Genomic DNA, 26863 nt, shown 5'->3' with positions numbered 1-26863 from the left:
TTTAGGGTTTTGTTTTGTTTTTTTTTTTCCTTCTAAGATGATGTGGCTATAACAAGTAAATATGGACATTCTTATGAGAGTATTAGTGTGTATGGAGGGGGACATGCAAGAAAGACAGCGTGACAGTGATGTGCAAAGAAGAGGCGACTGGTCTGAGATTAAGAGTTAAGGCTGAGGTGATCCAAACAAGAGATGATGCATCCAATGTCAGCAAAATCACCGATGATCCTAATCTGACAGCACCTCTGATATGACAAAGAGGATGAGCGTAGTGCCGTGCTAAAACTTTAATCATCGCTTACTGAGTAGAATTTAAGGAGGAGAACTGAAGGGAAGATTTGTGTGTGTGCCAGCTAAACAGATATTTGAGCTGAGTTTATTAAGACAGAAATTTCCACAACAGGAGCTGAAACATTATCTCTTCATTAATTTCTGCAGATAACATTTGCCCAAATACTATCTGTCTGGCTGTTCTGCAAAGTTAGCTGATAACATCTCATTCCTACTTTCTGTTGCACATTGTAGGAAATATAAACGATCGTGTCCAGAGAGAGCCAGCGCGAGTAGGACCTTAACCCACTAAAGTTCATGCTAACCTATCAGTAATCTGTTGAAAAATGCAGGATCAGCAGCAGCAGTACAAAGCTAGGACAGTTTGGCTGACTGGCACTGTATAAAACCACACAACCACGGGCATCACCTCTCCATAATCAGTCTAGACTGTAGACGTGTCAACATTGTTGTTAAACACATGCAGTGTGCCTGGCAGAAAGTACATTTAAAAAAAACAAAAACAAAACGATGGATAGTTGGTGATTGTGCAAGTTCAAAATGTTTCAGCGCATAATGACAACGCAATGTGATTCAGTGTTTAAAATATTTACAAAATATCTAAATGGTACTAAAACGATATGCCAACAATGCATTGCTCTCAAAAATATATAAAAATAATAACAGGAAACAAAAAGCGTAAGGAGATCCAATGCGCTACGCTATCGTACTGTGAAGCCTGAAAAATCATTCAGTGATCAAATCCTTAATTATGGACGTGGCGACACACTCACACACACTTTATGCACATACACATACACATACACAAACAGACATACACACACACGCAAACCACAGGAGGGCTCTGATTTCTTAGAGTTGCGTACCATGGCAGCTTCCTGACCTAAAAGCCGTCATCCCTACAGTGGCTCTGCCCGTTGAGTGGCTGAGACCAGGCCGCTGGGTGGGACTGGTGGCGCCTGCTGCCATGCTGTGTCCATATGGCTTTGGATGGAAAGATCCCTGTCTTTCTCCCCATTTATCCACGTCGTCCAGATGAGCTTCAGTTGGTTTTCATGGTGACGTCTTGAATAGGCACCTGTTCCTCTTCCTCCTCTTCCTCCTCATCTTCCTCTTCCTCCTCTTCATCTTCCTGCTCGTTGTCGTTCTTCCTGCACCGGTTTTCGTTAAGGTCTTCCCCGTCGTTCTGAGTGGCGGCGGTGGCGGCAGAGGATGAGCTACCCTGACAGGAGGAGCCAGCCTTTCTCTCCTGCCTCGCCTCGTTATCATTCTCCTCCTCCTCCTCCTCCTCCTCTCCCTCCTCTTCGTCCTCCTCCTCACGGTCAAGAGCAAAGTAGCCAGTGCCTTTTACCGTGTCCTGGCGCTGGTAGAACAACACGTAGCCTGCTTTGGACTACAAACACACAAACAAATAACTTTACTCAGCTATGCTAAACTTATAGATAATTATAATACACATGTTATGTATTTTTCAAATTGTATAAAAATTCCAATTAAAAAAGAATAAAAAGATAAGCCTCTTATCAAACCTATCAGTGTATCAAACATGTAAATGCCTTTCAGGTTGCTTCTTTTGCTGAGCTACAGAACTATTCTGTATTCTGTAACTATTCAGCCTTATTTAAATTCTGCCTCAGTCCTGTCCCAAAATCATGCTGCTTAGTGATGATTAAGTGAATGCAAAACACAAGGAAAATATATTAGTATGCTAAGCACATTGATGTTATCTAATTTTTGAAAGAGTCGAGTACTGCGTTTGTACCAGTTAAAGTTCCAAAAGTGAGTCTGACCAATGATGGATTTTTGTGGCTGATTTAGACATTTAGACAAATTAATATACAGAACTGTCTCTGTTGACGAATCATCACTGATCACTCCCGCATTAAAGAGTAATCAATATATCAATAATCAGTCAAACAGGAATGCTGTAGCTAAGCAGCTGATTTGGTTCATTTATGAAAATGATGGTCCTGTTATCATCATACTGACGTCATCAACTTAGTCCCATTTACCAATTTTTGTTTCTTTTAAACAAAACCATTTGCAAGCAGGACAAACTGAAATTTATGAGCTGTGGGAAAGCTGAAAGTCACTGCTTTTTTTTTTTTTCTTTGTTTGTGTGTGTGCGTGTTTTTTTTTAATTGCTTCAAACACGCCTCTAAAATATTGCAAATTTCTTCTGGGCTCTCAGGCATAAAAGCTCTTACAGACTTTCTCAGTACCCCCAACTACAGAGTCTTAATGAGACTTCACGTTGTTTCTAGGCTTACTGCCTTGGATCACAGACTTGTTTATATGTGCCAATTACTGTATATTTACACTGTCCAAAAAATACCCATAACCCCAGAAAACCAAGCCCTCAGTACCTTCTGAAGCCTTGTAAACGTAGTGAGGAGTCGCTGTTTGTCACAATTATTAGAACTGCGTTACTTTGGACTCAATCTGCATTGGTTCATTTTGCCAGAAGGTTCACCTATGATGACTGCAGGTTTGCTGACTGGCTTTTGCATACAAGGACACTCACCACTATTTGATCTTCATTGGCAGGAGACACACTGCTGTCGTCAAAGTTGTACCACTTTCCATCGTCTTTGTTTTTAGCATAAGCAGTGTCTAGAGAAAGCAGAAAAGTTACATACATTAACATGGTATTAAACAGGGTTTCCTCTTTATATGTTTCTACTACTCCGACTGGTTTTTAATTTTGTCTCATTTCAAAATATCACTCTCACAAAGTATATTTATAGCACTGTTCTATATCCCAAACACAGGGTTGGCTACAGAGGGAAAATACAAGCTCAACACAAAAGAGTCTTAAAAACAGACAGATGTGTTTTTAAAAATGCAGAGACTCTACTCCAGAGTCAAAGCTCTAAACTGCAAACACCACAAACTGACTGCAAACTGCTGGAATCACTGCATGTCAGTTCATGTGATAAATAGTTTATTCCTCTTGATGAAGAAAATCGAAGATGAGCACAGAACGAGACACAGAGGATATTTAACTGAATGACTTGTGTATGAGTCTTACAGTGGCCTCCTCCCATTCCACCATAGTGGTTGGACACAGCAATAAGGTCATATCGGCATGGCCCAGCATTGGGGTTGATCAGGAACTCAGACATGTCCAGATCCCTAAAGGGAAGAATAAAAAAAAAAAAAATCGTGTAATGTTCCGTGAATACGAATGAGTGAGACCACATAGCACCAAGCTGACAGAATGTAACAACAAAAAGGACAGAATATCCACTTTTTGTTATCTTCTGGGCAAAGGTCTTAGTTAAAAAAAAAATAAAAAGGTTAAAATCATTCCATTAATAATTCATATTAAACACTATTTATCCTAAGGAGATTTTGAAAAGAGCATTTCTCAAGGCTAATTTCAGTTCATGTTTAATTTCAGCCATAACCAAAAGAAGTAAATGATGCAACGAGGACAATAACTGTCGATAAACCTGTTTTATACAGAAACTGTTGTTGAAATACTGCTGTCAAGTAAATTGAATGTTCAGTCATCAATTATGTGGAATCATCATTTGAAAATCTGCAAAACAACATTATTTACTGATATGAACTTAATATGTGTAAATAATTATACACTGATGATCATAAGAGTTTGAGTATATGTACAGGATGGGATTTAGGTTCTAGACTTTGGACTCCACAGTGTATATTGTGAATATACTGAGCTGCATGTGGATGATAGATTGCAGGTTTGGAAAAATATGGGATGTGCCTCTGAAAACACAGTGTTCTGCTTCAGTGATAAATGGCTTTTCCTCAGTTAGGGTGTGTGTACCTGAGTGGGAAGTCAACAAAGGAGTCCAATTTATCTCTCATGTAGCGGCTGTACGAGAAACGTTTCAGATGGACCACCAGCACCGGGGGCAGAGACCACAGGTCCAGCTTCTTAGTGGCCTGTTGATGCTGCTTGCAGTTTGGACAGTACCTTTGAGGCCGGACACAGGGCAAAAATGCATCATGACGCAGTATTTGGCATTTGGAGAGCTGATTTGGCCACCTGCTTGTGACTTGTTTAGTATGACTTTGCAGTGAGTGTCTCACCATGGATCCTCTGCTCCCAGTTTTTCCTTTGTGGTGAACAGCTCAATGCAGTCCTTCAGTTTGAAAAAAGCCCTCTTCTGTGGCTTGTACTCCATGCTCTCATGCTTGTCAATGTCCTGCTCTCAGTCACAGACACAAACGGACACACACACACACACACACACACACACACACACACACACACACACACACACACACACACACACACTTGTTGAAATGACTTCTTGTAGCACTGCTGTCTTTCACTGGCTTGCACAGATTAGCTGTCTAAATATAAATCAAAAGCTGATAACAATTTACTCATAGGATCATATATGAGTAGTGCATATTTTTCTGCCAAAGCCAAAACACAGATAAGCTGAGTGTCAAGAATGTTGCCTTTAAATGCCATTTTCCAGAAAAAGGTTTTGGGCAAATATTGAAGCCAAACGACAATTTGCATTTGAATGTAAAATTGCACTGCAGAGTTGAAAGGTATAGGACAGACACATTAACTTTTCACAAATATCCTTGGAATTAAAGGTCCTACTTTAAATTAAAATCTATTAGGTATAACACACTTATGCTTTAATAAGTAAATGGGTGTTATTATTTGTTCTATCTTGTAATGAGATGAATGGATGGACATTTAATGCTTTAAAGATGCAGTGGCTGCTGCAGAGTTTGAATCACTGACCTTTTGGTTACAGCTTGCGACCGGGACTCCCTGTGGATTTTGTCTGGGTCACACTGCCATGATGGCAGACTGCTATTTTTCTAGACTAAGGGTATGCGCTTATATCCTGTAAAAGTTATATCAGAGAATGCACAAAGGTTCAGATTTTGGATTTACCTCAACAACGCTCTCATCGAAGTACTTCTTCTTGATCTCTGGCTCCCAGTCCAAGGAAAGATAAGAGCGGTCTGTGAAAAATTTGTGTAGATGAGCAAACCAGATCAGTAATTGTTCATTTTGCTCTGCATGCTTATGACCAATGTTTTATCTTTCATTTCATGCATCTATTTTCAAGATCATTTATTCTGGTGCTTATAAAATTAACCATTTACTTTGCTATAAAGTGATGAGACTATATATAAGTGAACAGTCACTTCATTTTTAAGTGAGGATACAAGGATTTATTTTCCTTCTAAAAAGTTTCATTTTTTTTCCCTGCTTCCTACCACTGAGTCGGAGGTGTCCCTCATCAAAGCGGATCTGCCTGGTGTCCTCCTTAATGAGCGAGAAGTCTGTTTTGCCCATGTTATTGAACTGGAATGTAAAAAGTCTCTTTCTGTTGTGCTCAGCTGTGTGCTGGCTTTTGGTGGAGTTCTGTGGGCCGACCACACCATTCTCCAGATCGTTGTCCCCGCCCACAGAGTCCTCTGATTGACTGTTGTCATTCTCTGAGGGCAGCTCCTGATCCTGACTCGACTCATCGTCCTGCTCATCTGTCTCCATTTCACCTGGAGGACAGCAAATTTCATTTCTGGTCATCTCTGCTGCTACGACAGAGGAAATTTAATCCACAACTGCAAGTCACATAAACAAAAAAAATACAAAGTGGAAAACTCCAAAGTATTCAACTTAATTGAGTGTGTCTGTGGTGTGTGCACTAACTTGGTGATCCTTCCTCCAGCAGTCCATTTGTGGCATTCCCATTGACAGTGTGTTGTTTGGTTGGCTGTGTCTCTTCACAATCATCCTCATCCTCCTCAACTGAAGGGCGGACAAAACGGCTGCAAGCATAAAGTCATTTTTACTCTCAGAAACTTTTATCAGAAGAAATTTTAGAAGTGGACAGAAGATCAGACAGTGTGAAACATCTACCAGAGGCGCAGGAGCAGCATGTTGTAAAGTTTGTCCTCACTGAGCGTTCTGGGTACAGCGATGAGGAAGGGCTGTCCGAACAGTGGCGTGCTGGTGTGGTTGTAGCCTGACTGCTTGTATTTCTCCCTCAGGTGCACTGGGATCACAACGTGGTCTGCATCTTCCACCCTGTTCACAGCCACCTCAAATCTGCAGGGAGGAGTGTGGTCAGTTTTGAAATCTCACTGGATACGCTACAAGTCAGCTCAACTCATGAAAAGTCAAATGTATTTCAACTGATTTATGTCTTTGGAAAATAACACAATTTAAATTGGTGGTTAGCCAACTATTTTATGTTTTACATCTCTTTACATCTGTTTATTTTATGACATCAAGCAAGTCATAAAATGATTGATCATGTAACTGATTATAAACCAGTCCATGAATCTACTTTGATTTTCATCAAATAATGCTGTTATGAGCTTTAGTAACACGGTATGCTCATCATCATCAAACGAGTTCAACACGCACACATAGATGTCATCTCTTTCCATGATGCTGTTGAGGTTCTCGTTGGTGGCAAAGATCCGATGGAAACGGTGGTTATATATGTCAGTCACAATCATCTGTACAACAAGAGATGGAGAGAAATGTGTCATAAACATGGAGGTCGGTTGAACTGCTAAGGGCCCTAAGTCTGGCCAGTAAAGTATTTGAAGACATAAAGTGAGATGTCTGTCTTTTTTGTTTACGTGCTAGAGAAAGACCATGAAAGCATCAAAATGTGAAGCCTAAATTTAAGAGGATTTTCGGCTCTTAAAATCACAAATATATCCTCTTATGGATCTCAATGCTACAGATTAAATACTGCAAAAGTGCCATATTGTAGTCTCATTTAAAAGGGAAAGTATCTTCTTAGGTTGACTAACTGGTCAAGTTCCAGAGACAGATATATTTTCTACAATTGCAAGTGGGTGGGCTGAGGTGTTTTATTTTGGTCTGATCTGTCTGAGGACAAGTCAACATATAGTTTGATGGCTCATAAGAGAGTAGGGCCAGAGCTAAGTAATGATATACCTTCTCAGCAGGAACCCCAGACAGGTTGGAGAGAGAGGTACACAGATCAGAGATGTATCCCACCTTTGGCACAGTCAGCTTGTACTAAAACAGAAACAGACAGTGGTTACTACTGTCTTCACAGGAAATCATAATGCATGATGCTACATTTGCATGTTACCTGTGTGGGTTTGGCCAGAGGATCCAGTCTGACTAGGTAGACTTCCAGCGTCCGCTCCTTCTTCATAGGAAGTGGCAGCGTCAAATAGCAAAAAGGATCAAAAGTCACTGAGACCTTGGAGCACACAGGACACACCAGGGTGGACTTAAAAAGGCCATGAAAGATGTCCACAATGATGGAGTCATTTCTCTTGATGTGATTCTCCCATGCTTCCTCTGCTACCACCTGGAAAAAAAAAGGAAAATAAAAAGCTGCCATTTCAGCCAAACTGGAAAAATATGAAAGAGACATAAACATGCAGATATACTGTAACATTTTTCAACAAGACCGTGCTTATTGAGAAAGACCAATAGTTGTACAGAATTTCTAAATACTGGATCTTTTCTTAAAAGGTATGCAGACGAACTACAATAAATTACTCACAGTTAGTCTCCAGGGAAAATTATTCTTTTCTTTTTCTGTTTTTTATTAAGAATTTCTGATTAAGGGTATTTTTATAAGTTTGGCAAACCACACATCACTTTCAGGCCTGATCATGATTTTCATGCATCACTATATTTTCTAAAACTTGTGTAAAAGTTCAAATGAACCTATGAGCCATACCTTGTCAGGCCGGCCATTAGCATCGTTTAGCTGGATGTACGGCTTCTTCCTGATGCGGTTCAAGTCCTCATGAAGGCCGTCCAGAAGAAAGGCCAACAGCTCATGAGAGTCCTGCTGCTGGTAGCCTGAGAACTGGGGGGCAAAACGGCCCACCTGGGTCTGGAAGTTGAAAACAAATAAATGTGGTTTATACAAATGCTAAAGGAAATTTATGGTTTCCTGCCTGATGTCTTTACAGGTAGTCACCTTGAAAGGCCTTGGTGTGACGTAGCTGTATTTGCCCGACCACAGCTGCTTGATAAGCTCAGCGTAGGCTCTGGCAATCTCCCCTTTCATGCCCAGAGGGTTATCTTCATTCAACTCATCTGTGTACTTGTCTTTGAGGAAGTACTCCGTCAGAGGAGGGATATTGCTTAAACACTGAGGGTGATGCAAAAGTAGAGGATGGATTTAGAAACTTTGCAAGATTTGCATTTCACTTTTTGAAAATACCTTGTACAACATGAACATCAGCACTGCACTCATATATAGGAAATTGCATTTCATAAAAACTGAAATTTTCAGCAATATGACAATCAAAGTGACATCTCTGTAGTAACAAAGTACTAACAATGCCCGACAATTTTGTGATTTTACTGTTGTAAAATAAATGCCTAAATAAATACATACAATAGAATAATTAAAGAGAATAATAATAATAATCACAACTCCTCCAATTTGGCTATTCCAATTGGCCATATGGCAATTCATATTATATATCAATTAATTATGCAACCCTAACCTAAATCTGCAGACCTTTGACGAAACAATCTAATATGTATTGTCTTATTATGATACTGGGCCACTACATTTGGCTGTTTCAATCCAAAGTCCCATCAGACTTCTGAAAAATCTGTCCTGATGGGGCCAGTAAGGTGAGTTACCTGCACGGCAGAGTTCATGAAGCAGGTGTTGCCCAGGTTGGAGAGACCACAGAGGCCTGAGCGCTCACTCTGCCTACTCTGGTCTGAGTAGTCATAGCTGTTCGTGTAGGGGTGGTAGGACTGCAAGCTATAGCTTGAATTCTTCACGCTGCAATAAAAATACAAATGCACAAACAGGTTTGTTATATATGGCTGCGTAGCCACGGATCAAGAAAAAGTTCATAAACATTAATATTTCTATATCTATGTTAAGATTACAAGTTACATTTTATCAAGCTAAAGTTGCCAATACACTCAAAACACACTGAAAAAAAAAAACAAAAACAAATAGCTTCAGTCAAACCAAATCTATGACCCCTCAAACAAAGGCCTTTCTCAGGCTTTCTAGATAATCAAAGAGCCAGAATGTAGGCCTCCTCAGCTGCAGCAACCAGCAGACCTCTGGGGTGGCTGCAATCCAGTGTTGGTAGTCTCTGCCTCCCACTGATCAAGGGAAACAGCTGTGATGGCGGTGGAAGCAGTGGCCTCGCAGTTCAACACACGGTGGTCCACCCTTCTGCTGTCCAGCTCCACCGCCTCAGGCCTCAGGCACCACCAGCAACACAGGAGCATGACATCTCAGCCCCGCCCCGGCCCATGCCGGCAACCATGTCCACAGGAAACGACACGGCCAGCAGCCTGAACAAGGTTCAGTTTGGGTCTGGCACATGCAAATCCTGGGTTTTAGGGCAGGACAGGAAGGACAGTCCAGCTCCAGAATTCCACCATTGAATCCAAATGTTAACTAGGCTCAACCTAGTGTAGCTCCAGCAACAGCTTCAATATAGTGCAGAGAAAGTTTAGGCCTATGTTTGACTTCCAAGTCCAGCAGAGGCCAACAACCAGTCCAAGTGCATAATCACACAAAAACACACTCTTCTTCTTTCTTAGAGCTAACTCGGCAGCTCCCCTCCTCTCTTCTCCCCCCTTCTTCTTTTTCGGGCTCGACCGCCTTTCATCCTGTTAGGCTCTCTGCCTTAGATGTCCTGTACTGTCCTGTACTGTCCTCTGGTCTCCTGTTCCTCCCTCTGGCCTGCCTGCTGCTCTCTGCTGCTCTACGGCTACCAGCAGATATTTATAGCACCATCAGCAGCAGCAAGGATGCTCAAGACTACTGCTACCGAAGCTAGAGGTGCACAGAAAGAGAGAGTGGGATAGGCAGAGAGAATAGAGGGGGAGGGGCGGACAGTACAAGAGGGGGGGAGCTGACAGAAGAGAAATGAGATGGGGATGGAGGGAGCAGCTGATCTACTGCATCCAGCTGAGGCTGCAGTATTTACAGGCCTAACTCACTTTGAGTATCTCTCTACAGCTCTCTCTCCAACATATATATACACATACATTAACACACGCACTCACGTGTCAACACACATCAATAATCCCCTTTTGCTGCACTCAGCCACACATTAGACTGCTTTCTTGGTCATCTGTACACAATACAGCAAATTCTTGCTCATATTTTCCCTCTATGGCTCTTAAAATTCACTTTATGACACTGTTAGCTCCCCTCCTCAGTGCTCAGTTTAACACAGCTTGACAGTCCCCCTTTCATCCTCGTTAATATGCCATGGGTGTCTGTATGGGAGCTTTTAAAGGGGAGGGTCTAAATAAATAAAATAAAACCCAGAGAGAAGGGTGGTTTCATCACAGGGTGTGGAGGCAAGCGATTAGGGGAGCAGGAGCAGATGAAATGTATTCTGAAGGTCACTTAGACTGCAGAATGTGTGCATTGCAATGAGCTCCGGAGAGAGGAGAGGTAAGAGACCATGAGGCAGAGAGAGAGAGAGCGAGCGAGTGAGAGAAGAGAGAGAGAGAGAGAGGGGGGGGGGGGACTGTCTAAACGTGGGGACTCCACCTTGTACGACACTGACACTTATTGCCCTTACAGAGCATCACTGTTGAGGTTAAACTGACCAGACCAAAACCACAAAATCAAAAAGACAAGTGTTATGTAATGCGAGAACACTTTAAATAAAGAGGAAATGGGGGAAAAAAAGGCCCCATGCATAATTGAGAAGAAACGACAGCACTGGCAATCCAGAGAATCAGGACCAGGAGAGCTGTTGGTACTGAAGATCAAATTTCCCAAAGTCAACCACACCATACATTTCACAAAACACTGTGCAGAGAAAAAAGCCCTGGCTATCAAACAATACAATGCAGAGAAACGTCTATATGAAACCATGATCCCACGTACAAGCCACTATATTTAATGCATTTAAGCACAATTGGCGATGTGTCTTTTACTGTAAAGCTGGTGAGTGTAGGAAGGAGGGGCTCAGTTCACTTCACCACCTTCCTTCATTATCAATATTGATTTTTTTGAGTGGGCCAAGCTTTTGGCTGTTGCATCTGAATTCCAACAGTATTAACAAATGCAAAGCAAAGATCTGAGAGATCTGAAACACACACAGACACACTCTAGCATGCAGTAAGTCACATATGTGAGGTAAAAGGAGGGGATTAGAAAGTGCACTGGACAGCAGAGGCAGGAAGCTCCACCCAAAGACGAGCACTGCTCTCTAGCAGAGGGCCAACAAGTCTGATGGGTCCCGTTGCTTTAGAGGAAAACCATCATCAGGTTACAGTTGCATTTCCAGACAACAGAAAGTGAAAGATGAAAAGAAACTGAGCCACATTTCATTCATTGGCAAAGAAATCTAAGCTGAATGATATTAGATTTTTTTGTGTGTTATTTGACCACGTATACAACACAACATTTCATCAGCATCAGCTCTGTCTATTAACAAAAGATGAGAAGAACACGAGAGTACAAAAGCTTCTGTAGGTTAGGATTATGGCTGAATGGTGAAGTTTGAGCATATAGTGATATTTCAATGGCTTTTACATTATCTAAATGTTGTAATTACATGCACATTAACATACAACAGTACTGTTTTAAAGCAACATAAGGGCTGTTTTGGTGTGGGTGGTTTGCTTACAGAACTCCACACAATGCTACTTAATACTCTGATGCAGGATTTATTATTATTATTATTATTTTGTTAGTTTTTGTCACAACAAAAACTAATCTGTGAAATCTCACAGGGTTCATCTCAGCAAAACATAACACTAAGCCAAACAGTTGATCAGTAGTAGAACATGTTATTTGGCTACATCTGTGTGTTAAATCAGAGGGTCTGTCTGTCTCAGGCTTGTAGCTGAACTCAAAATACATTGCTGACATGTTGTTTGTCAGCGTTGCGATTGACAGTTGGATAAGGCCATGATGATGAAATCAAAGCCCTGTGGCACAAAGTAATTGGCGAAGTAATTATTACATTAACCATATTTATGCAACCCTGACTGAATCTATCAATCAGTCAGGTAGAAAATGAAATGTGAGCTATTAGCATAATTAAATGCTGACCAAGGCACCCAGAAGCACCAGTGGGCCATTTGTAGAGAGCACTGCTGTCACTGAAGAAAATACCAAAGAGATCAATCCCTCAAAAGCCCATTCCCACTCCCTGCTCTCAGCTCTTACAGCTGAAACTGCATAATAAGGAGACAGCTTTAAGCCCCAAACGACAGCCAGAGATAGACCTGTAGATAACGAAGTTTGACACTTGATGTTGGAATAGTGTAAACTATGACTAAATTGTGGAATGTGTGTGAAATGAGCAGAACAGGCTTTAGAACAACTTCATAAGCCAATTTGATCTGAATTTCCAGCCAAGTTAATGTCACGTCCGGCACTGAGCTACACTTCAAGGTTCCATCTCTAGCCGTCAACATCCAAACCCACCCCTCAGCTGTTCAACCCACTACTAATCCTTACTTCCTGCTGTTGAAGGTGCTGTTATGATTGTTTGTGAGAGATGAAGGCGAGATCTTTGGCAAAGCAGAGAGATTGGAAGCACCAGATGACCTTCAAAAGATAAAGAATAGATCATGAGTTAGAGTAGAGAAAATAAGGAGCCGTTCCAAGAAAGGTGTCTGAAGTGTCCATTAAATAAAACTGAGATGAGTTTAAAAAAAAAAAACAACATACGGATATGTCAGCAACAAAACGTCAAGCAAAAGAAGTAGGCAAAGTCGTAATGGGAGAAGAATATTTGGAAGATGATGAGGTGCTGCAGTGGCATAGCAGGGAAACGCTTAAATATGGCAATTTCCAAAGAAGAGGTAACTAACATTGATTTCAGAAAACTTCCCAGTCAAGGAATTCTGTCACAACATACAACCATTTCTCCTTTGAACTAACCACATTAAAAATCCTTGGCAAATTTAATAATGCACTGCCTACTATATATTGGATCTTTTAGAAATCACCAATCATGTTTGGATTTGTATTGAATTTGCCTTCTATTTCTGTTATAAATTCTTCCCTACTGTCAACAAAGAAATATAAGCTAGGTGATATAGGCATTTACTCACTTGGATGCTGTGGAGCCTCGGGGCCATGTGCCATCCTCTTTCTTCTGCTCTATTACAAGAACCTGTGGGAGAAAAGAAGGCTCCATCTGCTTTCACTGGTTTAAAGATGCCAACTCATTGGAGTATCTGCTCATCTGCACTCTGAGCAAATAAGATGCACTTAACTTTTTAAAAATGCAGAGCCGGTTGAATGATGAGATATATTTTGAGACATGCAATCGATGGGTAACAAGCTGTTACGGATGCTGCTACAGTTTTGCCTTTACAAACAATGGCTGTTTGAAATGGGGAGAGACAAAGAGCAGGATGGATCTTATTTGCTGTTTCACTCAGTGAGGATTTACTGAGGCTTAGCAGTCCTCTGGAGTTGCTGCTGGTGAACAGGACAGCCCCTTGATCAGAGGCCTGTTGGCTCAGGTGGCTAAACTAATCAGTATTAAGAGTGAACTTCCTGGTGGATGCCAAGACATACGTGTTTAAGCAGCTTACAAAGAGATGTTGAGTTCCTCAAATGCCAGCTAACCAATGGACGTTATGGGTTTTGATATTGCAACTTTTTCATTGGAGAATGATTTACTGAATTATCAGAGCACAACTGCAGCTCTTTTTCTGAGCATCATCAAATAAGAATTGCTCATAAATAGGTTTATATTTTGTCATTGTCATTGTAGTCAGGGACTACAGAAATTTTAATTCCAACAGAACAGCAAAGAAATATCTAGTCTCTGTACAACCTACAGGATTTGAATTATTCAGTGGAAAATTATAAAAGAAAATTCACTAGTAATTCACTTGCTTTTCAAATCAATGTTTGACTGTGGTAGTGTGATTTTCATCGTTATTATTAAGATTATCATTATTATTATTATTACTACTACGCCCCCTGCTGGTCATAAAAACCTGTTGGACACAAATTCCAACAGAGTAGAAAAAGAGTTTTAAAACACTGCAAAAAGCAGATGGCAGAAAACGTATAGAAAACTAATGTGATAAAGACATCTGAGACTAGAGCATATTTCAATAACCTCAAAAAAAAAAAAAAAAAAACCCTTTGTAAAAAATATCTCAAGGAGCACAACCATGCTGAGCTGTTCAATTGTTTCAAACATTGTGGCAATTTCAGACGAAGGCCCCTACCTGTCCTTGGTAGAGGCCAGCATCCTGGATGGTGCTGTCAGGTTTGTTGAGGGGCTCAAAGGTGTTGCTCATGTATCTGTTCCACAGCCTGGTCTCCTTCTCATCAGGGATGCTAAACAGCTTCCTCATCTCCTTCTCTATCATATCTGTAGCAAAGTATGAATATTATTTTTCAAAAAGAAAAAAAATGAAGCATCAATTTGGTTACATGACTTGGTTTACATCAGAACTTACTCAGAGAATTGAAAGAGAGAAAAAAATATCAATAAAAACTGGTCAACAAAGGAACTAGTTAGTGAATTCATCTGTTGTCATGTTTGCTTTGAATGAAATACTGCATAATTTTGGGGTACGATTAGACATGGCTCTCACAAAGGAACATAATAATATACAGTTTCACAACAAAATAAAAGCCAGGCTTTAAGAGCAACCTTGTGCTTGATTCATAACTACTGAAGTGTTTATTTTTAGGGTTGTTAGCGGTTATGCCTACAAAATAGCAAGTTACATCAAGCAAGATCTTTTATTCTTAACAGAATAGTCAGACTGTTTGTTTAGACATTACACAAGCACTGAGGAACAACATAATTACTAATAATAACATAACTATTTCACTTTGTGAACGGATAGGTCTAACTGTGTCTGGGTCTACAAATCCTTCACAAAGAAAATCATTACAATTGACGTTTAAAGTAAAGTTTGGATGGAAGATATGTATTTCTTGGTGAACAACCAAATCATTTACAGAATTTAGCTTGGTACTGTTAGGCGGTCACTTTTGTACCATCAATGTTTACAGACGGTTATTCCTGAGTGACTCAGGCCTACCTATTGTGTCAGCTTTACTGAAGCGTCTAGTGATCACATTGTCCATGTTGCTGTCCTCACAGAGCTTCAGCTCTGTCAGATACACCTCCACTTTGCAGTGCTTCACAAACATACCCTGTTCCACCACCTGGAAAAAAGAAATGTGGGTATTATTCATGACTTTTAATGTTAAATTTGTGTTTTACTATATGCAAATACATTACATTGCCAATATGGAGTATCCTGCTTGAGCGCTGGCTAATTCGAACAGACAGTCTGACTTAGAGCTAATACACTTCTATCTGCAAATAGTAATATAAGAGCTGCATATAAAATGCAGATTTACATTACGTTGTTCTTATAATCCACTTGATGTAAACATGGAATTGCATTAGCCACTGTTCCTAATGGATAACAAAACAGGGTTTGCTGCCCCAGTTGCCACTCATCTGGTGTCCTGATAGGAACAGAGTCAGGAGTGAAGTGCCTAAATTAGCACCACCACGTAGAAACAGCTGAGGGGTCCCAGCCTATTTATTTCACTGTTGAGCCTCTTTAACACACACTCACATATACACACAGTACCAACTTCAGAAATGTCCATGAGAACTGCAATAGTCATGCACACACACACACAGCTCAGATTCTCCCCACAACCCCTCCCATTCCAAGGACCAGATCCCCGGTGAGCCTATCCTACCCCTCAGCACAACGCCCATGTGTTTGTAGGCTCCGAGAAAAAAAGCCCAACTCATGGCCAAACTGTGACAGAATTTCTCAAATCGGAGCTGAGGCACAACCATTTACCCCACCCACCCCCACTACTCCCACACTGGTTTATGCCTCTTGCACTCCTCAAACGCTTTCATGCTGCTTCTCTCAGTGTGACCTCAGCCGGCATTCCTCCACTTCAAAAAACAAGGACACGCAGGAACACTCCGCTGGTGCCGGTAATCAGACCAGAAGAGGACAGCGGAAGGAAACATTGCACAAAACCTGTGACTAAAATCCTTCTAAATCCTTTTTAACACTTGTGTCCCCCCGCACCTCAGGATGACAACACTACAAAAGAAACAAAAAGTAAAAAAAAAAAAAAAAAAAACTGAGGAAAACTAATAATGAACCTCCTGCATGTTGTGTCTCGTTTGTTCCATGTAGCTTTTCAGTCATCCAGAACGTTGCCTGAAAATAGAAACCCGGTGGCCACCCGATACATCCCATGACATACATGGCAAAAGGGGAGGGTCAATGTGAGGGAGGGGGAGAAGGAACAGGAGAGAGAACAGTAGAGATGGAAGGGGAAGAAGACCCTCGTCTAGCAGCCATGATGCCATGACTAGTGAGAATTGAGGCAGGGATTTCATATTGTGGATTCAGTTAAGGTTTAGCCACCATCATGACATTCTACTGACGCATCAACTGTAACTATACATACAGCCAAACGCACACCAAACAACTTCACATTAAAATAAATAGCTGCAGTCCATGACATAATTTATTGATAAAATGAGAGAAATGAATGAAAAGTACAATCACTCTTGCTTTGTGAGGATACACATTCTAGTTCCTGCGCACAGTGTATCCTTGAACAACTACCTTTAAAAAAAATAATAATAATAATCAAGCCAACTAATCAGTGCATTTCTTAGTTCAAAACAAGAAAACCATATTTATATCTGAACTACATGAAGTGCTTCCCTGATCCAGAGCACATATTTACTCACAGATATTTCTTTATTTCAACCCAACACAAGCATCATACACACTGACCACAACCATTAGATTACATCAGTTCTATCACAAATGCACTTGCCAGTGGACCCCCCAATCCCTCGAATACATACAGTCTTTCACCAATGGCTGAATTCTTACCTTGCGTTCAATTGGCTCCTGACCCTCTTTCAGTCCATACCAACTGACAAGCTTATTCCAGCCCTCTGTGGGGACCAGGATGTAGTCAAGTTCATCAATGAGGTGCTCCTTGATGGCCAGCACATCTCCATCTAGAGGAAAAGAGGAAGATTTAGCACATTTAGTGAGACTACAATAACTGGTCACTTGCATTACTGACCTTGCACTGACTGTCTCATGTAACACAATACAAACAAAAAAAAAAAAAAGGTACTGGAGAGCTTTCTATGAACCCCCCAAAGAGCCTGCCCTATAGAGTTTGTCAACAATGTTGCTTTCATTCACTATTCCTCTGAGCTCTTTGTTGCTACTTCTAGAATGATTAAGCTGCATTCCCCCGGGGTCCCAAGGTTGACATAAAAACCTTTGAGTAATTAGACTTATTCATAATTTTGTTTTCAGTTTCAGTTCAGTTTCAGATGAAGTATCACCTGTCTTACCTCTGAGAAGGCCAGAGTTATCAACTGTTCCAGGGTAGACATTTTGGTCACCCATCTGATATTTGTCCCAGCTGTCAAATCCCACATATTTCTTCCACTGTTTGAACCAGTGACTGTCCACCAGGTACCTGCAGAGCAGACGGGAAGTAACACTTTAATCTTTGATAAGACAAAGCAGGACATTATTAATCAGTGCAGATTCCTGGAGGCTTCTGCAACAAACGTTACAGAGTTAACTGGAGGTATGGCATTTCTTACAGGACGTTAAGTGATGACAACAGCGGCACAGGTAAAGACTGCAATTTTCGCCAGTGATCTTAAGAGATCTGCCTTTGAGAGGCAAACATACAAATTGATAGTTGTAACATTAGCTCTGTTGACGCTGAGATGAGTTCAGGTTGCTGCATGCCTGGCCAGCTGGCTCAGGGATTTTGACAGGTGCTTTTTTCCGACTCCGCCCTTCCAAAGTCGACAGATGAACCCGGTGACTGGCGAAGAACTTAGAGCCTCGGTGGTCTAGCCAAGTAGCTATGTATTAGCCTGCTAACTAGACCCGCACAAACGACGTGTAGCCTCAGAAATATCTTGTCATCATACAAAAGCGGACGCGGTGGTTTGTAAGTAAAGAATACAGCCACCAGAATATGGCATTTAAAGGAAATTTGGGATTTGTCTTTCTTCACTGACAGTCTAACATCTAGTTAGCTCAAGCACCGCTAGCCTGCCGAGCTGACACACATGAAGCTGACAGGAGTCCGTTAGCTAGCTCGAAGCTAACTGTCAACACGGCCCGTCACCGCGGCTTTCTCATCCCTCATGGCGTTGACAGCCCCGGAAGAGCCAGTCAGCAGCCACGCAGCGTCTCTGTAAAGGTTCTAACTGAAGTCTTACCAAGTGTCTCCCTTTCTTAGCTGTGTTTTCAACAGTGCCGCGACCTCTCCTCTTTGGGTATCCAGATCAGCCGCTCCTCCTTCCGCCATCTTTCTTCAGACATCACCCGCTGCATGGTGGGAAAGCGTGGGGCGTCACCAAGGCACGTCGGAGTGACGCTCCCGTCACAGCCAATCAGCGGCTCATTGTCAGCAAAGTCGTAGCGTGACACCTAGTGGCAAACTTATTCTAGAAAAATGCTCCAAAATTTGCCCCATCATTGTGGCTGCACAGTATTTTAGATGTCTGAGGTGGTGCCTTTAGCAAGCAGGTGCATTTAACATTTTTAGCTTTAGCTCAATGCATATTAACCACATTTCATACCGAATTTGTAAGGACAAAATGTACCATTATTTAATCAGGTCTTCCAACAGTCAAATTATTCATTACTTTACTTTTTGTTGCGAGGGAGGTCCGTAGGTATCACATTATACAAAGTTAACTTTTGCATTGCATTTCACATTTTCATTTTGCATTGAATCAAACTATTGATATGAATAAACAAAAATAATAAGTTAAAGGGGAGCTACAGAATGGCAGTCATATACAGACTAATACAGAGATAAGACTTATGCTGAGCTGCAGTTCATGTAAAGTGACTGTTGTGTCTTTTCACTAGAACCTGTCAAATAAAGGTCTTTGTCTTTCATACTTTGCCTGCAGTTGTCAATAACAGCATTTTCTTTCTCAGACTTCCACCACAGATTAAATGACAGAAAGACAATGGTACAATTATTCAAGACAACATTAAATTTAGCATGTTTATTTAAAAACATACTTTCACATTTATTTGTAGTCATTTTATGTTACAGTACAAAATATGAAACCATATTGTGTGTACTATGTTAGTCCTAAAACTACCACACTACCACAGTGTCATATTAATAATTCCTAATTGCAATCCTATATATTAACAGTCTATTCAGGTAAAATATAACATTTTATTACAAGAGGGAAATCAATATTATCAGTTATGATAATACAATATATGATACAAATATGACTAAGTAGCCATGTAGAAATGTCAGATAGACAAGGAGATATCCACTTCTCAGTGGCAACAAATGGTTAAGCTGTACTCTTACTGAATTTCCCATCATATATATCTGCACAAAATTCCTCCTGACAGCCAGACAAAAGTATATATTTTGATATTTCTGATGGAATCTGTGTCTATATTTAAATGAAACAGACATCCATTTTCTTCTTCAATTAAATTATATTTTTTTCAGAATTATGCTGACTCATTTTTTCAGACAACCTTGGATTACTGTATTTACATTACCTTAAATGCAGAGCTGAACAATCTATAGCACATAATGATGGATTTCAGTTTGAATGGAGCAAATTACTTTTGTCCCTGAAAAAAATGCTCTTTTTCTCTATAAAATGTCTAAGTAATCCAATAAATGCCCAACTATTTTTAAATGTGTTTTTCTTTATCCTTCTTTGCCACATTCCTGCAATCCGCCAAATGTACAGGTGCTACCAAACCCAACACTGCAGGCTTATATCTCCTCAGTCCTCCAAAAATGATTTCTGCTAAAGTAGATGATGTGACAGTTCATAACTTTCCCTGTAGTGATCTTTGGGGTGGAGGAAAGGTTTGCAGCAAGTCAGCAAATAACCAGAACCCATGTGTCGCTCTCAAACACATCAACGCTGGGGCTTCATACATTGGAGTCTTTCTCTGAAACAGGAGAGTAGCCATTCCTAGTCACGGTGTCATCTCCCTCAGGGGCGAAAATGGCCAGTAATTTTTCCTGCTCTCTCTTGGTTTTAGGTAAACTGTCAGATGGTGTGGTGAGGAGCTGGATGCGCTGTAAAAAACAAACAAACAAACAAAGATCCAAGTAAAGACTGAGTCCAAAAGGGTTGCAGATAAAATCAGTCAGTGTAAGGCTGAAACAAAACTATGGTACTACAGGGCTGAACACTAAAAAGATGTTAAAGCTCTTTATAGACCAAAGTACCTCTTTGAGTGTCCCCTGGGTAGTGCTGATCTTATACAACATCCAGAGAGGGATGCAAACCATGGAGGAGAGAGCCAGCAGCCAGCCAATGACATAGCCCCACCAAGGGTACACATACTCATTGTTGTATTTCAGAGGTGTGTATTTGATGAGGGAGAAGGCAAAGGTACCCTGGACAAACAAGCAGACATAGTTTACTATGTTTGAAGAACAAGACCTGTGCAGGGTGTATCCCGCCGTTGCACAGAGTGAGCTGGAACTGGCTCCAGCAACCCCCACGACCCCAAAACGGAGATGCGCCTTGAAAATCCATGACGTGCGACCGCATTATTTTATTGATACTCACAATGCACGTGGCCGGGGTGAAGAACAGCCAACAGTATTTGATGTATGGTCCTGGGCGGTAGCCAATCATGTCTTCAATGTTGTCATAAAAACGCTCTGCACCTGAAAAAAACAGAGTAAAGACATTATTAATATGCACTCACCTTATCATCACAGCTCAATGTCAAATACTCTACATTTATTAAAAAAAAAACAAAAAACAAAACAGAAAACAGTTGAGGTACCATCTTACCATAAACCCATGCAATGCAGACAGTCTCAAAGATGGACATGAAGAGCAGACACATGCCGCTGGCTGCATAGTAATCAAAGAGCTGGAAGACATACATTCCCCCCTATGGAGAGAGGAAAAAAGAGAGAGAGAGGGTAATGAGCCATAGTTAACAGGTTCTACCTAACCCATTCCTTTTCACACAGCACCACACAACAGACCGACAGATTGTTAAATAAGCTAATGAACCAAATTTGAATTTACTTAAATTCTTAACTTAAATTAAGAATCTAGCTGCAACCAGCAGGGAAATGGAAAAGGAAAAACTGTATGAAGGAAATGAAATGAAACCCTTTGTTAAACTGAACGTGCTACAAAAGGGGAATGAAGATGTCGGAATGTGATGGTATAAAACATCTGAAATTCTTCAATTTCACTATTACAAGTTTAACTTGGAAATTAAAAAAAAAAAAAAAATCACTTGCACTGTTTCCACAGGCTAACACGGGGCAGCTGATAAAGCAAAGCGTGGATAGAGTGCAGTGTTGCAATGATGAAAAAAAGCACCACACTCTCTTGAACAACACATTTAGATTTAGAAATTAACTGATATGCAATGACTACTATTTTGTGTGTATGCATGTCTCTGTCTGTGTGTGTTAACATAGTATTTTGAACAATTTGTGGATTCTTTTACTGTACTTAAAAGTATCATTTATACAGGGTTTCATTATTCAGGGTTTTTAAAAGAGAGAATCACTGAAGCTCGACATATACCTCAGATTGGATTTATGATGGGAGGCGCTGCATAGCAACGCTTGAGGCTTACCTGAGATGTGTTGGACAAAACCTTTGACTTGGTTGTACTTACAAAATGATGACTTGTTGACACCTCTGCAGAGCATTCATGTTTCCAGCTGTGCAGAGGTGAAACCATGTCAACCATGTTGGACTCCGTAAGAATTTATTTCAACATAACAAAACATCCTGACCTGGTTTATCCCCCTCCTCGAGCAACAGCCCTGATTTGGAGCGTATATGTGCGTGTGTAACATATTTTATTCATTTCAGAGGAGATATGTAATTTTGCATTACTTCAATGCTGTTTTGGAGGCAATTTCATCATGTTAGGAAAAATATAATGACTTATTAACACTTAAGGTATTAAGATGAAACATCAAACAGTGAATGCAAAACCTTCAGAGTAAAGATTTATTTCCTGCTTGCAGATTTTTGTGTATGCATCTGTGTGTGTGTTCCCAGAGTGTGACCACCCCCCTACCTCCATCAGCATGATGAGGCCTATGAGGTAGGAGAGGAGGACGACACCTAACAGGAAGAGCTCCCTGCGGTTTTTACGCCGGAACACAGCGGGGTACATGTCGACTATCGCTGTCACAAGGCTCTCGACACACACAAACTGATGGGAAGAAAAGCAGAGGGAGAAGGAATAATATGAAGGTGACCATTTTTTTTAATTATTCCTTGTACTCTTGCAAAATGAAATTCTCAGACAGTATCATGCATTAACTAAAAGTAGCACAGGCTTTTCTACCTGGCTGTCCAGCCCCAGAAAAACAATCATGATGAAGAAGAGGGCAGCCCACAGAGGGGAGAAGGGCATCATGGACACAGCTCGAGGGTAAGCTATGAAGGCAAGACCAGGACCTACAGAGAGAGAGAACTCAAACTGAAAACTGAAACTGATTAAAAATCAATTCTGGCCTCACTGATAAAAAAACTGATCATTGTGTCTTTTGCCTCACCTGATTCTGCTACTTCTGAGATGGGAACATTCTGTTCATAAGACATGAAGCCCAGAATGGAGAAGATTGCAAAGCCTGCCGTAAAGCTGGTGCCGCTGTTCAAGAAGCACAGTGCGAGGCAATCCCTGCAACAGACAGCAGGGATTCCTTATAGCATTGGATCAAATAAAGTGTCGCCTATAAAAAATGCTATTGGAAATTGGAAAACATTTTCAGTATCATTCTGCAGAAGATGTTGAGAAAAGAAATGTGCAAAAACTGATGTTTCAAATTGGCCATCTGCTATGCTTCCGACTCTGACTTCACATAAACGCCAGTGTCTTGGAGAATGTACTCAAACACAGTACATACTTGTAGCAGTTATTGTTATATTTGTTGTAGCTGCCCAGAGCTGTCAGCGAACCTAAGCAGATGGCATAAGAGAAGAAGATCTGGGTGCCAGCATCCATCCACACCTGTCGCAGAAGAAACATTGAGATCGATTTCTTTTTCTTAAGCTGCTGAAATTCACAAGGGTGCAAAATGACATGCATATCCATATGCTGCGTAAGTGTGCGCGCTCACACTTAGGTTGATGTATACACAAACGTGCTATTTTGTGTTTAGACAATCCAAAGGAATTCGCATGCATGCACAATCATTAACTAATGCAGTTGCACAATAGTACACTGTTATTCGTCTTGTTTGTCTTAACATTGATTAACAAACCAAACTCCAATAAAAATAGAAGGTGCCAGATCAGTGACAGACAGATGACTCAGGTTTTTTTTTTTTTTTTTACTTCCAACTCATCTGAAAAGACATCCTAAGCTAGCCCTAACCCTAACCCCATTGGCGAGAGGCCTGGTTAGCTGACTGTCTACAGCTCAGTCCTGGAGGACTTCATGTTTACAGTCTCAGTGGAGTCCTGGCCCTGCACTTGATCCCTGTGGTCTTTGCCTCTTTCATGGAGAGCAGATGGACCCAGCAGAAACTATGCTCCCCAGCAGAGAGCCAATGGGATGCTAACACCTGATGTGCCCTCACCCTCAGGGAGCAGACGATTGAAAGGACGTCATTCTGATTTTTTGCCGTTGGATTGTAAGAATTACCTGTTAGTCACTTGGGCGATACACATGAAAGACTTTATTCAGTAGATTTTCTTATGAATACGGGGTCTTCCCACCTGTGGGTCTGCCAGTCGTCCCAAGTCAGGGTAAAGATAGAACTGAATGCCGATCGCAGCACCAGGCAGCGTGAGCCCTCTGATCAGCAGCACAATAAGCATAACATAGGGGAAGGTCGCAGTGAAATAGACCACCTATATAGACACGCACACACAGAGTGATGTTAAATATACAAACAACTTTTTTTTTTGCCAAAAAAGAAAAAATAAACACCAGATGTCATTCTAATGTGGCCTAGAACTGCTACAGTACATAAAAATGGGTCATCTGGTATTTTTCTCTTGTGCTTGAACTGAGATGCAGTTTAGGACAAATCAGCTCTCACCAACCTTTCCTGTGGATTTCACCCCTTTCCAGATGCAGAAGTAGCACATGACCCAGGCAATTAACAAACATAGGGCCAGGTCCCAGTTCAAAGAGCCCATATGGTCGATGCCAGGGGAAATTCTCAGCGCTCTTCTCCTGGAGTGACAATAAATATAAAAATAAAAAACACATACACACACACACACACACACACACACAGTATTGCAGGAGTAAAGCAATGTTAGGAAGAAATTAGGCAGTCTGTCAACTCACTCCCAGAACTCGATGACAGGAGAGGTGGCATTTAGGTTGATTGTTTGGTTGATTGACGTATTTCTCCTCTGAAACTCCACACAGCTCTCTGCCACACACAAAAAAAAGCAAAAAACAACATGTATGACATTGATGGGAGCCTCTGATTTAGGGTGATGCAATTGCATAATCACAGGTACGATTGCTACCTGTGTTCCACGTGTTGTTGCAGGATGACCATGGCAGGTCCCAGGAGAAGGAGAAATAGAGGTAAAAAATGCCCCAGGCCAGGACGATGATGTAGTAGAAATTCAAGAGAACCATTATCACCTGGGTTCCATAACCAAGACCTGCGTGTGAATTGTGGAAAAAAACAAACAAACAAAAACCAGTATGTAAGCAAGACAAAAAGACTTCTGTGTTTTGTTTTGTTTTTTTCTTTTCTTTTTCTTGTTATTGTGGGCGGGTTGATTGTTAATGGTGATTTGAAACAGAGAATCCAGTGTAGGGGTCCCCTCAACTCTTGGAGCTCCCATGCCTATTTCTAATAGGCACATTTTGGATCAAACCCTTGGCTTAAGGGGACGCATCTGTCCTCCTTACCTTCAAACAAAGGACTGATTTTTCTCCAGCAGGTGATGCCTCCTTCGCTGGTGTACTGGCCCAACGCCGTCTCCAGGAAGAAGACGGGAACACCACAGGTGAAAAGAAAGATCAGGTACGGAATGAGAAATGCACCTGCGTTGAGAAAGAGCAACAGACATAGAGTGAGAGTGATTCAAGTTAGCGTTTTCCAAACTGTCTGACTTGAATGCTTTGAGGAAAATCAGGAAACCATGGAGGACACTGAGTCAGAACCAAAATCTTAACAAACTAGGGTCATCCTGACGTCCCGTCGGGTGGCCGAGGATGTTTGTTGTGCTCATATTTCCGCCTCTCAGCAGGGACAGCTGCTGTGAGCAAGGAGCAACAACAGCTGTCTGACCCCACTCAGCCCTGACCCCTAACCCTGCCACCCCCATGGAGGGAGAGATAGAGGGCCATCCAATTTTGCTGCTACACAGGCGTGTCCAAAGTATATGGGAGGACACACAATTTGTTCTTATTTTGTTCACCTGAGATCAGATGAGCCTGCTCTAAGTGCACCAAGGGTTCGGGTTTTTTGCCACCTGTTATCACTCATCTACCACGGTCGCGTGGTTGACTGTGACTTCTTGACACCTGAGTATGACATTCCCGCATGTGTAAGTGTTGATGTTTTAGGCCAAGGGTATACCTCCTGTCATAGGTGACATGTGCATATGCAGGAACGCACATTAACTCCCTCAATCGACCCCAGTCATCACCTACTCACCTCCCCCGTTCTTGTAGCAGAGGTAAGGGAAGCGCCACATGTTGCCCAGGCCGATGATGGACCCAGCGACTGCCAGGACAAACTCTAACTTGTTGCTCCACTGGCCCCGCTCCTCCATCTTCTCCTCTGATGGTGGCAGCTGGTCCTTGGCTCGGCTGGTCCCATTAGCCTGGCTTGCTTTGGCAGTGTCTCCTACAAACCAGGCAGGAAGGAATGGAAACATTGTGGCAGGTTACAAAACCTGGTTGATGCTGTCTGATATCTGAATTCAAATTCAGTTCTCTGCTCTCAATCAGGAAAGGTGCTTTTAGAAAAGGCATGCAGATATATAAAACCGCATGATGATGTAGAAAGACATCTTTTTGTTTTTTCTAAAGATTTGCCAGAAGCACAGGGAGAGATCAACTCTGATCTTGGTTGGCATTATGAATTGGAATAAATTGCAAATGAACCCTTTAAAAAACAATTCATCAGATTTTCAAAAATTTTTTACTTTAGTAAGACTAAACTGTCAATGCAGGACTTACCTTTCATTGTGGTGCTGTATATAACTCCCCTGTCAAGGTTGAAACTGTGTTGGGAGATTTATCTGTGAAAACGCTCAAGTTTTAGTATTTAACCTGACAGAGAAGAGGGGCGTGGATTTGTAATGCAAAACTAGTCCAGCCTCCACTTTTTTCCCCTACATCTGCCCCCTTTGGAGCAAAGTGCATCAACCACATCACCCCCTGGTTAAAATAAGGTGCAACTGGAGATTCCAATAGGATGACACTTAAACTGACAATGTCCATTTTCATTTGGTGCTTTCTGGAAACTGAAAAATCCATAAGTACAAGTGTAGCAATGGTGACATTTTAGAATTCATCCATTTGCACATCCCAGTTTCATGATTTATGTTACTTTCCTCTTGAAATGTGTGAGGAAAAATGATACACACCCTT

The 26863-nt window shown here is 41.3% G+C and overlaps 2 protein-coding genes across 6 annotated transcripts; both read right to left on the bottom strand.

The window, feature by feature from the left end:
• Positions 1-36: 36 nt before the first annotated feature.
• Positions 37-18616, bottom strand: usp15 (ubiquitin specific peptidase 15). Of its 5 annotated transcripts, none has more exons than XM_029494796.1 (22): positions 18511-18616; positions 17620-17747; positions 17141-17271; positions 15290-15416; positions 14462-14607; positions 13325-13386; positions 12726-12815; positions 8906-9053; positions 8229-8402; positions 7983-8141; positions 7380-7604; positions 7220-7303; positions 6674-6768; positions 6164-6352; positions 5954-6072; positions 5518-5835; positions 5189-5259; positions 4357-4472; positions 4091-4240; positions 3323-3426; positions 2816-2904; positions 37-1684 (listed from the first exon to the last, which is right to left on the bottom strand). In XM_029494796.1, exons 1-22 carry the CDS (start codon positions 18597-18599, stop codon positions 1334-1336), a joined length of 3165 nt encoding a protein of 1054 aa, XP_029350656.1. In that variant the 5' UTR covers positions 18600-18616; the 3' UTR covers positions 37-1333. The 5 variants fall into 5 exon arrangements, with proteins under 5 accessions (XP_029350656.1, XP_029350657.1, XP_029350658.1 ...); XM_029494797.1 differs by having other exon boundaries at positions 5518-5799; XM_029494798.1 differs by lacking the exon at positions 12726-12815 and having other exon boundaries at positions 5518-5799.
• Positions 18617-20219: 1603 nt separating this feature from the next.
• LOC115036670 (sodium- and chloride-dependent GABA transporter 2-like) lies at positions 20220-26456 on the bottom strand. Its single transcript, XM_029494944.1, has 15 exons — positions 26432-26456; positions 25923-26111; positions 25172-25306; positions 24778-24918; positions 24590-24677; positions 24340-24472; positions 24010-24144; positions 23196-23299; positions 22845-22969; positions 22634-22746; positions 22361-22498; positions 21100-21202; positions 20869-20969; positions 20523-20693; positions 20220-20369 (listed from the first exon to the last, which is right to left on the bottom strand). Exons 1-15 carry the CDS (start codon positions 26454-26456, stop codon positions 20220-20222), a joined length of 1851 nt encoding a protein of 616 aa, XP_029350804.1.
• Positions 26457-26863: the final 407 nt, after the last annotated feature.

The sequence above is a fragment of the Echeneis naucrates genome, chromosome 23, assembly GCF_900963305.1.
Source record: "Echeneis naucrates chromosome 23, fEcheNa1.1, whole genome shotgun sequence".
Classification (NCBI taxonomy): Eukaryota; Metazoa; Chordata; class Actinopteri; order Carangiformes; family Echeneidae; genus Echeneis; species Echeneis naucrates.
Note: the sequence above shows the minus strand (reverse complement) of the source record. Positions and strands in the feature narration are given on the sequence as shown.

What these genes read in the sequence shown, in the direction of transcription:
- usp15 (XM_029494796.1), bottom strand. Translation starts at nt 18,599, where the DNA reads ATGGCGGAAGGAGGAGCGGCTGATCTGGATACCCAAAGAGGAGAGGTC. An exon ending in CTAAGAAAGGGAGACACTTG is followed by an intron (nt 17,748 to 18,510) that starts GTAAGACTTCAG and finishes TCTGCTCTGCAG; the next exon opens with GTACCTGGTGGACAGTCACT. An exon ending in CTGGGGTTCCTGCTGAGAAG is followed by an intron (nt 6,769 to 7,219) that starts GTATATCATTAC and finishes CTTGTTGTACAG; the next exon opens with ATGATTGTGACTGACATATA.
- LOC115036670 (XM_029494944.1), bottom strand. Translation starts at nt 26,456, where the DNA reads ATGAAAGGTAAGTCCTGCATTGACA. An exon ending in GGGTGAAATCCACAGGAAAG is followed by an intron (nt 24,145 to 24,339) that starts GTTGGTGAGAGC and finishes GTGTCTATATAG; the next exon opens with GTGGTCTATTTCACTGCGAC. An exon ending in CTCAGAAGTAGCAGAATCAG is followed by an intron (nt 22,747 to 22,844) that starts GTGAGGCAAAAG and finishes CTCTCTCTGTAG; the next exon opens with GTCCTGGTCTTGCCTTCATA.